General features: G+C 35.0%; 1 protein-coding gene across 1 annotated transcript; it reads right to left on the bottom strand.

The window, feature by feature from the left end:
- Positions 1–5530: 5530 nt before the first annotated feature.
- On the bottom strand, positions 5531–8991 carry LOC142634209 (MLP-like protein 43). Its single transcript, XM_075808502.1, has 2 exons — positions 8761–8991; positions 5531–5907 (listed from the first exon to the last, which is right to left on the bottom strand). Exons 1-2 carry the CDS (start codon positions 8945–8947, stop codon positions 5639–5641), a joined length of 456 nt encoding a protein of 151 aa, XP_075664617.1. The 5' UTR covers positions 8948–8991; the 3' UTR covers positions 5531–5638.
- Positions 8992–13187: the final 4196 nt, after the last annotated feature.

The following is a 13187-nucleotide window of genomic DNA, read 5'->3' as shown; positions in this document are numbered from 1 at the left end:
TATACTCGGTTGCTCTAATAGCTCCCCAAAGATCATTCGAGGAATGCATTCATCTAATGATGAAGCCAAAGTGGGCATCGAATCGACGTGACTATACTAACTTCTCGGTACTCTAACCATGTTGACCTTTTGGAAATTCGCTTTTAGGGACCTAAACAACTTTAAATACTGTGACATACAGTAGTCCTTTGCCTCAAAGCTCCCTTCTATTTTACTCACCACTAATCTTGAATCTGAGAACACCTCCATTTCCACATCACCAAGCTTTTGCATTGCTCAGAGTCTAGCAATAAGGGCTTTATATCCGGCTTCATTGTTCGAAGCGCGGAAACCCAATTTAAGTGACTTTTCCAATCTCAATCCCTTGGGAGACACCATTACAACCTCGACCCTTGACCCTCTTATGTTAGACACATTGTCCATGTACACTCGCCACTGTTTAACTATGACTTGGCATATTCCAGCAGAGGCTCCTGGCGCAGGAGTAAATTCGGCCACAAAGTCTGCTAACGCTTGACCCTTAGTGGAATTCCTAGGCTTCTACCGTATATCAAATGTTCCTAGTCTCGTTCCCCATTTAGCTATCCTCCCAATGAAATCCGACCTCCTTAAAAGCAATTGCAATGGGTATTTAGTCAACACCCATACCGTATATGCTTGAAAATAATGCAATAGTGTCCTCGTAGCATGCACCAATGCTAGTGCCATTTTCTCTAACGGCAAATACCGAGTCTTTGCATCCGCCAACGTTTTATTGAGATAATATATTGGTCTTTGGATCCCCTCCTGTTGTTTGAGCAACACCGAAGTAATAGTATGGTCAGATACCGCCAAGTACATATACAAATCTTCTTCGGGCTTAGGTCGGGATAAAATAGGTGGACTTGCTAAATAGGACTTTAAGTCTCTAAATGCCATATCACATTCCTCCATCCATTGAAAACTCTTCCACTTCTTCAACAACTAATAGAACGGTCTACACCTATCTGTTGATCTTAAGATAAACCTATTCAAGGCGGCAATCATCCCAGTAAGTCTTTACACTTCTTTAGGGTTGCTGGGCAGGTGTAGCTGTTGAATTGTTGTAATTTGGTCGAGGTTAACCTCTATGCCCCGTGTGGTTATCATGTATCCCAAGAACTTACCTGATCCCACTCCGAAGGCACACTTGTCTACATTAAGGCGTAACTTATGCTACCACAGTATCTCGAAGACCTCAACCAAGTTATGCACATGCTTTTTACTCTTCCTGCTCTTCACTACCATGTTATCAATGTAAACTTCTACAGTTTCCCCGATCTAGTCCTTGAACATTCGAGTAACCATTTGTTGATACGTCGCCCTAGCATTCTTTAGCCTAAAAGGCATCACTGTGTAATGGTAATTTCCCTCGAGCATAATAAAAGAGGTTTTCTCCTGATCTTCAGGTGCTAAAGCGATTTGATAATAACCTTGAAAGGCATCTAAAAAGCTTATCCTCTGGTGTCCGATTGTAGCATCCACCAACTGATCTATTTTCGATACAAGGAACAAGTCCTTCAGACATGCTCGATTTAGGTCGGTAAAGTCAACGCAAACTCTCTATTTCTCATTCTTCTTCTTTACCACCATTGTATTAGTTAACCATCCAGGGAAAAACACTTCCTTAATGGCCCTCGCCTGTTTTAATTTCTCCACTTCCTTTTCATTGCCTCCACTTCCTTTTCATTTCTCCACTTCCTTTTCATTACCTCCTCAGTCTCTGCTTCTTCAATGGGACCAGAGGGTCTACGTTTAACTTGTGCATAATAAACGTCGAGTCCACCCCAGGCAAATCGTACGAGCTCCATGCGAACACGTCCAAATTTTGTACTAACAACAAAAGAATCTCCACCTGATGTTCTATTGGCAAGCTCTTTCCTACCCAAAAATACTTGTCGGGGTAAGGCATAATCTGTACTTGAACTAATTCTTTTGCACTGTCTACCCCTGTCAAACCCTTGGTATCCTGTAATTGCTATAAATGCTCCTATCAACTTGTTCCTTTTGGTTGATCTCATGGTTTATTGCTGCTACCTAACACTGCCTCGTTACTTTTTTATCAACCTGAACCACCGTAACCCCATCTTCAGTAGGGAATTTGATCTTTTGATGCAATGTAGATGGTACTGCCCCTATAGCATGAATCCAAGGCTGTCCCAAATTTGCTGCGTACAATGAAAATGCATTAACCATAATGAAATTTACCTCAACTTCCTTTCCTTCAGTCACCACCAAAAGCTTTATCTACCCCTCAAGCATTACTCCTTCCCCTTAAATTCTGCAAGCGGTGTGTCATATTTACTTAGATTTTTAGGCTTCAACCCCAACCCTTTGTACAGAACAGGATACATGATCTCTACCCTGCTCCATTGGTTTATCATAACTCTCTTGACTAAGAAGCCACCAAGTCTCAAAGTTACTACCAAGGCATCATTATGTGGTTGTGACGTTCCTTCTAAGTCTACTTCACCAAAAGTGATTGGGTCTAAATTCTTCCTGAACTTCTTCTTAGGTCGGTCTATTACTTTTGTCTTAGGTAGAGTAACAACACTCAATATTTCCCTCTGACAGCTCATACTCACACCAATGGAATTTGCATGAATGACCTCAATAATTCCCAAGGGTGGGGGAAGTGTATCACCCCGGCTTCCCGATCCTTGGCCTATACTTAACCCTCCTTGTCCGACCACAAATTCCTTCAAATGCCCCGCCTTTACAAGTTACTCCAAGTGGTCCTTCAACACATGGCATTGCTCAGTAGTATGACCTTTCTCTTTATGGTAAGTACAATACAAGCTTTGGTTCCTTCTAGCCGGGTCCCCACCCATCTTCCCCAGCTATCGAAAGTAAGTTTCATTTTTTATGAGCTCAAGGATCTTATAGACTGGCTCTTTAAATGTCACATTAACTCCCTTGGCCCGCTGCGCCAAACCCATACTCGGGACCTTTGGTTCCCTCCTATTTCTCTGCTGAAATCTCTTGGTACAATAATCTTTGTTTTAGTGCGAAGAGGCCAGGGCTTTACCTTTGCCCTGTAGCCTGTCGTCTTCCAATCTCTTATACTTTTCAATCCTTCTCATAAGCTGGTGCATGTTCATGGAAGGGCGCATGGTTAGAAAATCCCTCAATTCTGACTCTTGGGGGAGTCCCAACTTGAAGGTACGAGCTGCCACCTACTCATTCCCCCCCTTCATATTTCATTATACAGCTCCCAGTATCTATTTGCATACGATCAGAGGGTCTCCCCACCCCTCATCCTCATGGACAACAATGCATCAATCGGCTGAGGGACCTTGCTGCATGTTATGAACCGTGCTTCGAATGCCTACATCAACTTCCCCAAATTGCGAACGGAGCCTTTCCTCAAACCACTAAACCATCTAATTATTTTAGGCCCGAGGTTGGACTAGAATACTTTACACATCAAACTATCATTCTAGGAATAAAGTGACATAATCTGAATGTAGTGACTTACATGCTCCATCGGATCAGTTTTACCATCATAAATGGCGAACGGAGGACGGGTGAAATGCCTTGCCATTTCTGTACATTCTATCTTGTTAGAAAAGGGTGAACGGGCAGCTTTCCTCAATGCCCAGCTCATGGTGTCCAACATGGCATTATGATGTCCGCGCCTTTCGCGGTGGTGGTATTTGTGACGATGCCCCATAATTTCATGAGATCTGTCCCTCGACCAACGTAAATCACTGCCATGAGATGACTCTCCCCTATATAGTTAGGGTCATCAAATGAATCCTCATGGTCCCTCCTACAATGTCGGCTTCTTAATTCAATCTCTAGGTCCTTAACCTGCTTTCATAAATTCTCAAGCTCTCGTTTCCGGTTACTACGATGAGATTGCTCGGGGATATAAGACACAGTTTGTTCCTCTTACAAAGACCTTTCATCAGAATCAAGCCTGGTCTAATACCCTTCATGCATGCGCTATTGTTCTCTTCTACACTCCCTTGCCAACCTCCTATGACCCTTCGAGGAAGCCCTCGATTGATTTCCTCCCACTGACCCCTCATTAGCATGTGGTCCCTCTATGTCTAGACAATATAAAGCTAGCTCGTAGCCTCTAGTTGAGCAGGATTCCCATAGACGATGCCAATCGTCCTACTAACTTAAATAGTTTGGGAAGTAGATTTGGACTTTAAATTTATTTTTTGGTGGGTTTCCTCACAGTCCTACAGATTTAGCTTCAAACATAGCCTAAACAGCCCAACTACAAGTACCCTTTTGATTTCTAGCCCAAAAACCCCCTCCTTCTCAAACTTAGTCCCTTACCATCTGTCGTATATCTCCTTTTGTCCTCTCTCTTTGTGTCTACTCTCCTCCTTTCCTCTTACTTCTTACTATTTTCTTCTTTTCTCTAGCAATTCACTCACCAACCCCTACTTATCTGCCCTCACTCCCCTTATACAATATCTTCTTAGTGGGGTTCAAATCATTACTATTTCGCCAAGTTCCATGCAATCCCATTTTCACTCAGAATCCCAAGGAATCATCATGTCTTTTGAGGATTCTCTTGAAACTTGTTCCAGACCCCAAATAGCGTTCAGGTCTAGTGCTCGGGGCCGATCTAAACTTCTCTACTTCCTTATTGATTTCTTACTATCTTAACAGTTAGTAGTGGGCAAAGGTGTGACTGAACACTTAACGAGTTCACTGAGCATTGCTCCCCAAATCTTGATAAACTTATTGTTGGGCTGGGCCCATCTCCACAAGATTTGGACCAGCTCCAATCCCTAGAGCTAGTTTTGGCTTGAGTACTTGGGCTTAAGTTTGGTAGGCCGATCTTGATCATCTCAGCCCAGGTCCCCCATAGGTAACTATGTACCTGACCCATTCATGATACAACCCAAAACCCACCCAAGCCACCCACTTGCCACCCCTAGACATATGGATAAAATAAATAAATAAAAAACTCTCTCTCACAAGCTCTTATACTCTGTGAAGCTCTTATACTAAGTCATGGACTTAGTTTTGCTTCTTTGATTTTAGACTTTTCATGGTTCTTTTCTTATTGGTTCACTAACTTAGTAATCAACTTCTAAAAGAAGCACTTAATATTCAGAGCCTTCTTGGCAAACCCATAGGTTAGTCATGGAGGAATTGAGTAGTTTTGTCTTTGGTGTTTGCTATGTTTGCAGGAAATCATCGCGGTCCCTTTTGAAGTCCTTATTGCAGTTCCATCTCTTTGAAATTTCATCCTCCTACAATAGGTTTGGATAAAAAGACCATTTGTAATAGAATTAGGTCACGAGCCTTGTAGCTCAATTGTCCATCTGGCACAATTTTGAAGCCTTATTCTTTATGAAGGATAACTTTTTTGTTTTAAAATTTAATTTGTGCATAGAATTTTCAAAATATTGGAAAACAAGCAATTTTTTCTTTTGGTGGTAAAGTTTAGATATAATTCCTTAGTAAATTACATTATAAATATAATATTTTCATAACAGTTAAACTGGTAAGTTTTTACTAGTAACATGACACAAGCAAGCAATAGAGGAAGCACTATTTATAAGAAAGTCTTTAAAGCTCCCAGAAATTTTATTTTGCACAAATACATTGTGCTTATTAATATGCATCAAGCTGTAATATTTCTGCCAAGCTATTCGAGGGCAAGATGAGCATCAATATCTTTGCTCTGACCAACTGCGAATTGAAGCATTGAGCTTGCGTCAGGGTCATCGGCATTCAGTTTCTCATATTCCAAAGTCCAGTGGACCAAGCTCCCCTCGCCCTTTGGAGTGGCTTGAATAATGAATTTGAAACTCTTATACATCTCCTTGAGTATTCCTCCAATCACCTTGAAAGTGACTAAATGGTTTTTGTCATCAATGGTTTCGATTACCTCCTTAGACATTACAGCTTTCCCATCTAAAGAGTCACACATAAACACAAACACAATCAATTCTACAAACATTTGGACTTCTGTGGTTTTTTTTTCTTGGTGATATTACACCTTTCTTATCTACCTCCTTTTTTATTATTGTTACAACCTGATCCATACTTGGCTTCTATAATTTGGACTTTTGCTGTTTGTTTTCTTTGTGATATTTTATAAAAAAATTTATTCTATTTTTTTTATTATATTCCCTACTACATAAACAATAATAATTGGATTAAAAATCCTCCTTTTTTGATGATTTATTCTTTTTCATGAAACTTTATTTATAAGTAGTAAAATATAAAATAAATAAATAAAATTTATGTTCATGGTAGTCTTTTTTCTTTTTTGCTAAAGATAGATTTACTTATATATTTTTACATACCTATATTTTAAATGCTCCTAAAATTAATCATTAACACACGAAAAAAATTCAATATTAAAAGGAAAATAGACAACAATAAATTAAAGAGTACTTATACTACTTTTAAAAATAAAAACAAAAACTAAAGGGGGGCCTTTACCTAAAATTTGTTCAAAATTTTGAATTGTTTACATTAAAATAGAGGGGGAGGAGCATTTTTGGAAAAGTTAGGGGGACCTTGTGCCCCCTCCGTCCGCCCCTGCCCCCCTTTCAAGTCCAATATTGGATTCATTACAGTTGTAACTATCAAATCTATAATAATAATAATAGGTGAAGCTAAGAGAAACTCAAATTAGAGTTTCAATTTTGTGCCATATGTCCTAAATTATTTATTCTTAAAGAATTTTATTTCTTAATTTTGAATCAAATGTGAGATCACACCATAAATATTCATTCAAGTAAGTTATTAAATACAAAAACCAAATATTCTAGAATAAATGAATCGTAAAAAAAAAAAAAAAGTGTTTCACAATAATTAAAAAAAATATGGACAATTTACATTATATACCTAATAATATCTTTACAAATTTTTTTAAAGAGTTAACAAAATATAAAAAAGACCTTCAATAGTATTTAAATTATATATATAGTGAAATTATATTATGCATCTTATTATATATCTTTAAATGTATCTATGTATATGCAAGAAGTTACAAGTTAGTTATTAATAAAAGTAGAAAATTAAAAATCTTTGGCCGAGTCTTATTTCAGACAATAAGAAAATATTAAAACGTAAACCCTTCCTTTTATGGATTTTTGTCTAACTTAGTTTTAAGAAAAACTAATTGCAAACTCTTGTAGTGCACGGTGAAGCTTTGTATAGATATAATATACTAAGAAACCGTAAATGTCATTAAGTACTTAATAATTCTACGTATATGCTAAGCGCATTACAATTGAACATTGACAAAATTGAGGGATAAAATTCAATGATCCATTAAAACAAAATCAACATTAAAATGTTTGAAATAACAGAGAATTACTTAATTTTCAACACATTTTAATCCAAAACTTTTAGTGAGCAAAATCATTAATAAGGTGAAAATCACTAATAATGATGATATACCTTAAAGAATCATTAAAAGTAGAGTAAATTGAAAATTACACTCCTAAAGTTTGGGAGTGTTTAGATTTTACACCCTGAAATTTCATAATTTAGATTTTACTTCCTTAAGTTTAGGGGTATTTGAATTTTACACCATGACATTTCAGAATTTGTATTTTACTTCCTAAAGTTTAAGGGTGTTTAGATTTTACATCCTAAAGTTTCAGAATTTGGGGGTGTAAAATCTAAACACCTCCAAACTTAGGAAGTAAAATCCAAATTCTAAAACGTTATAGTGTAAAATCTAAACACTCCCAAACTTAATGGAGTAAAATTTAAATTTTGAAATTTCAAGGTGTAAAATCTATACTCTCCCAAATTTTAGGAGTGTAATTTGCAATTTACCCTTAAAAGTATGAAAGGAAAATGATAAATTTGACCTAATATAAATCTCTAAGAACAACAAAGTTTTTTTTTTTTAACACCCTTAAAAACTACCAAAATTTTAATATATGGGAAAAGAACAATGTTTCAATAAAGCTAAAAGTTTTAATACCATACATAATAAAAATTAATTATTATTAGTTCATTTATATTAAATATTATCATTGATTTATTATATATTACTAACATTTATTTTTATGATTAGTATGTCACGTAACGTGCCTGAAATTTGTCAAAATCACAATTTTGGGTTACCAATCAAAAATTTCAAACAAATTGTGGTGTCGGCACTGATTTGGGTGGAGGGGTGGTGACAATCATTTGAGAAAATTGCAATTGGATGTATTCAAAATTGAGGCTTTGGTTGATTATGGTGAGAGTTAGAGATTTAGGGGTGGGGTTTACAATGAAACCACAAATTACAAATGGGTTTGTAGCCATGAGATCTGTGTTTTAGTTTGCCATGAGAGAGAGAAAAAAAAAAACCCAATAGAGAAAGATATCTGTGCATGAGGGAGAGAGAGATATGGGTTTCTTTTTTTTTTAAAAAATGAATAAATAAATAAATACATTAGTGATGTGCAAATTTGTGGAGGCTGCAAAGCTTATGTGTTGCAACCTATGAAAGTTTTTTTTTTTTGGAGAAAAAAAAAACTACTAGTCAAACTTCTACTGTTTATATTAATAATAACGATGATGATAATAATAATAATAATAATAACTAAATATAGATTATGAAAAAACATCACCCAACATCACAATACAATTCCATTTTTTTTCCCACCAAGTTATCGGCACAATCATCAACAAATCTAATACATACACAGTTGACCGGGCTATAAGCATTTGTAAGGGCAAGTATTGTATAAAATGTGAAAATATTTCAGGAATCCATAAGACATGATCAACAACAAATCTTGATTGACTTACCGAAGACAAAATACCAGCACATGACAGAGCCCTCTTTTCCCCATTCACCTTCAAGTAAATCAACACTCTGTATAAAGTTAGGGCTAAGTTTCGGTACCTCAGCTACTCTCTTGCTATTAACCTCGTGAAACCTTTTTGCTGAAGCCTTGATCTCTACTTCAGCCTCTACCTTCTCAAATAGAGACATCTCTTCTATGTTAATCGTTGTACGTATTTTGAAACTCACTTCTGATCCGGTCTTATATAGCCAAAAAATAATATAAATAAATAAAAATGAAGAAAAGGAAATACTGATGAAAAATAAAGGTTATATTACACTATCGATATCTACAATACTTTCACAACAAATCTTAAGTAATAGGTTGCTATTAATGGGACAAAAAAATAATTTCAGCGGTATGTTTAAACTTTAAATTAGAACTAGTAATAACTAACCATTATGATTTGTTATGAAAATGTTGTAAGCGTAACACTTTTCTAAATTATGTGATAGTTTTGATTTTAGTTCTTGAAATTTAACATGTTTGGATGGATAACCCATTTTATAATAGAATCAAGCCAAAAGCTTTATAGCTAGTGGCAGAGCCTAGAATTTTCGCTTGGGAGAGCCAAACTATGTTGAGGTAACAAATTCTTATTGGTTTGTATATGAGCCTACCACGTACATCACTTTTTTACATAATAATAACTACGTACTAACCGCATCAACAATTTATAAAAAGTTTGTAACTTTAACATTTTTCTCCTTTTAAAGGTTATAAAAAAAATTTATAAATCTAAAATTTAAAACAAAATATACAAGCCAAGAAAAATTAGTCCATCAAAAAAATTACCAATAACAAAAAAAAAAAAAACTCAATCAACCAATTTTTTCCAATACAAACAACCTAGCCATTTAAAATAACCAAAATAATTTTATCATTACCCAGGGTTATGCTTCAAAGACATTTCAAAAAAAAAAAAAAAAAACCCAAAGCTAGAAGTTAAAGCCGCTGCATGCAACCAACAGCAAAGCCGCTCTCCCCTAATTCTAAAGGTCCGTTTGGATAAAGTTAAAAACTGAAAATTAAAAATACAGTAGTAAAATAATTTTTAAATATGTAAATAGTATCGTGAGACGTATTTTTAATGAAAAAGTGGTTGAACAGTGTGAAAGTGGTTGAACAGTATGAATAGTAACTTTGTTGTCTTGACTTAAATGTGGACGCAATAATTTTTATCCACACATTATCTAAGTCTTGACGTCGTCTGTAGAACCAAATTTAATGCCCCAAAATTATTATTTTATTATTATTTTTGAGAAACCAAAATTAAAATTTTAAAACATCATGATTCATGAACCAAAAATTTTAGGACGAAAATGTAATAATGATCCAAAGATAAATCATGCTGCATGGGCGGCTGTGACTATTTGTTTTTTTTTTTTTTTTTTCCATCTTTCTTTTTTACTTTTCTTTCAAGAACTTCGCCTGAAGTCTAGTAAAGGAGGGATCCAGTAGCGTGGCTATGTCCTATGACTCTGACAGTACGAGGTAGGACGAAAATGTAATTATATCCAAAGATAAATCATGCTGCATGGGCGGCTGTGACTTTTTGTTTTTTGTTTTTTTTTTTTTTCCATCTTTCTTTTTGACTATTCTTCCAAGATCTTCGCCTGAAGTCTATTAAAGGAGGGATCCAGGAGCGTGGCTATGTCCTATGACTCTGACAGTATGAGGTTAGGTTAGCAAAAAAAAAAAAAAGACTCTGACAGTATATGACTTCCGTTCTTCACAGATTTCGTCTTATTTCATATGAAGTATAATTTCTGTATTAAACTTTATTTTTGGTGGATAATATTTTCCAAAAATCCATTTTCAAAATATTGAATGATGATGGTAAAAAATTCACCAGTTGTCACGTGGTCCTCACTTTACTTTACTCGAAACACCTGCACAACAACAAACAAGACCAAACAAAGGGCACCGGTGTGGTACCGGCCAAAAACCCTCTGAATGTCAAGTTAGAACTTCTTTTCTTCTTCACAACCCTAAAGTGTTAGAGCTCAAGTGAATTATACGTACCGTAGTTTATGAGGATTTTGGGGTATATATAGTAGTGTGGAGCCAAAATAAACGCCTTGGTGAGGAAGTATTTTCCTTCTAGAAGAGTAATTTGTGAATTTTACATATCTCCTAGAGCCCTTTTCCTTATAGGAATCTTCTCAACTAGGGTCAAACGTATAGCACAAGAATTTTCCTTATACACGCATTCGTAGAGGACAAGATAGGTTATGGATGAAGGCTTACTTATCCTCTTCAGTTTTTCCTTCCGTCAACCTTTCCTTCCTAAAGTTGTCAGCTTACACATCTGTCTCTGGAAAGGTCGTTAGCTTAGAACCTTCAGCTTTGACTCCGTCAACTTTCTTCCTTCAGCCAAACGCCGTCAGACATGAGGCAGGGCCACGGATGTCGAAAAGGGATAGTTCGGTTACCAGAGCTGACGGGCTTGTTACTCTCGTCAGCCTTCTTAAGGTGTTAGTAACAACTTGTAAAATCACCCTCATCATTGAAAAACAAAAAAAAAATTGGGGGTGAAGTTTAGATATATTTTTGTACTAAATTATGTTATAGACATAATATTTTCACAATAATTGAGATGACAAGCTATATTATTAATTCCAATGAAATCAATTTCATACAAGGGGTCATTTTAGTTTAGATAAGGGAATGAAATATTTTGGTATTGATTGATACTGGTTTACTGCTTTGGGGTTACGTACATATGTGTGTCTGTCAATGTATAAATTAAAATGCACATATTTTTGAAGCCTAAATATTAGTCCAAGTACACTAACTCAATTTATTAGCTTAAATAACATGTTTTTCAACATTTTTTATTGTTCTGGCCAAAACATCAATATTGGGTAAAACACCTGAAAAATTCTAGATCTAGCCCAACATTTTATTTTTGTACACTTTAAAAGAGCACCAATATTGGTAAGATATAAACTGACTTCCTTGATTGATTCACATCCAAATCCACTACTAATATTGTATTATTATCTACCATTACCAGTATGCCACCTCACTAATTGTGAAAATTATTGTGATTCTAGAATTATTGTTCCTTATTGTTAGTGTTTTAGATTTTTCAATTAAATCCAACCATGTGGATATATTAATCAATATTGCACAAAAGGGGTTAATTTTAACTACAATTAAATTCAATTGTGTGATTCATTGACCAATACATTTATGCAATTGAATCAACTAAAAAATCTAAAACACAACTAAGGAAATTACAAACTTTTTTAAAGTTTAATTTTCCAGTATGGATTTTTCAAACGATTGAAAAAAATAAGCAACAAGAAAAGTAAATGCAGTATGTGTTTTTTCTAACTTTAATTTTCCAATATGGATTTTTTGAGCAGTTTAAAAAAATAAATGCTAAAGCATGCGCTTATACTTTAATTTTCTAACATGGATTTTTCAAACATTTGAAAAAAATAAGCAACAAGAGAAATTTAAATGCTAAAGTATATTGATGAGAGAGAGAGAGAGAGAGAGAGAGAGAGAGAGGATGACAAAGTAGGTAGGGATTTTTAAATGGGTAAATTACCATTTTGGTCATTAATGTTAACTATGTCAATTTAGTCCTAAATTTTTTAAATATGTCAATTTAGTCTCCAATCTAATCTTTTAGTCCATTCCTATAAAAAATAATAATAATAATCTCTTAATCCATAAAGTTTTCCTAGGATGAGAAAGACGATTTAGAATATTAATGAGCTTTTCCTTAAAGAAAAAAAAGAAAAAAAAAATATATTAATGAGCCTATACCCGAATATGATATCTGAATGTATGATGCAAATCTGATGTGATATTGATAAATTTAGGCGACTTGTAGTTTGTCTCTCTCCCTCAAGTAGTCAAGTCTAAATAAGTAGGTGCTAAAACAAGGAAGTTTGTCTCTCTCCCTCAAGTAGTCAAGTCTAAATAAGTAGGTGCTAAAACAAGGAATAATGCGCAAAACGTGGTGCAAAACGTAATGCAAAACGTGCTACTTTGTCACCCAGATTCTCAAACCCTATAGCAAGCCGCACACAGGGGCAGCCCTACAGCCAGCCAGAGCCAAAAAATAAAAATTATATATAATTTTTTTTCTCTAAAATAAAAATTTGAACACTCTAATCCTAAATTTTGTTTAATCCTAGCTAAAATAAATCTAAATATAATCATCTTAGTACTACTTTCACAATATTATTATCACAAAAATTTTACAATAAATGTTCTTTTTTTTTAGAGAGAGAATTTCAACTTATGACATCCGTCCGCTCCTAATAATAGCTCTTTATTATTATACTAAAATACAAATTTGTTTTTGGTGTAGACAAGAATTAAATCTCAAATCTCTTATTCAACCATCAGCGACTTTCATAACTGAGC

The sequence above is a fragment of the Castanea sativa genome, chromosome 5 (assembly GCF_040712315.1).
Source record: "Castanea sativa cultivar Marrone di Chiusa Pesio chromosome 5, ASM4071231v1".
Lineage (NCBI taxonomy): Eukaryota > Viridiplantae > Streptophyta > Magnoliopsida > Fagales > Fagaceae > Castanea > Castanea sativa.
Note: the sequence above shows the minus strand (reverse complement) of the source record. Positions and strands in the feature narration are given on the sequence as shown.

Coding starts and splice junctions, on each gene's coding strand:
- LOC142634209 (XM_075808502.1), bottom strand. CDS start 8,947: ATGTCTCTATTTGAGAAGGTAGAGGCTGAAGTAGAGATCAAGGCTTCA. Junction 5,908..8,760: donor GTGCTGGTATTTTGTCTTCG/GTAAGTCAATCA, acceptor GTGACTCTTTAG/ATGGGAAAGCTGTAATGTCT.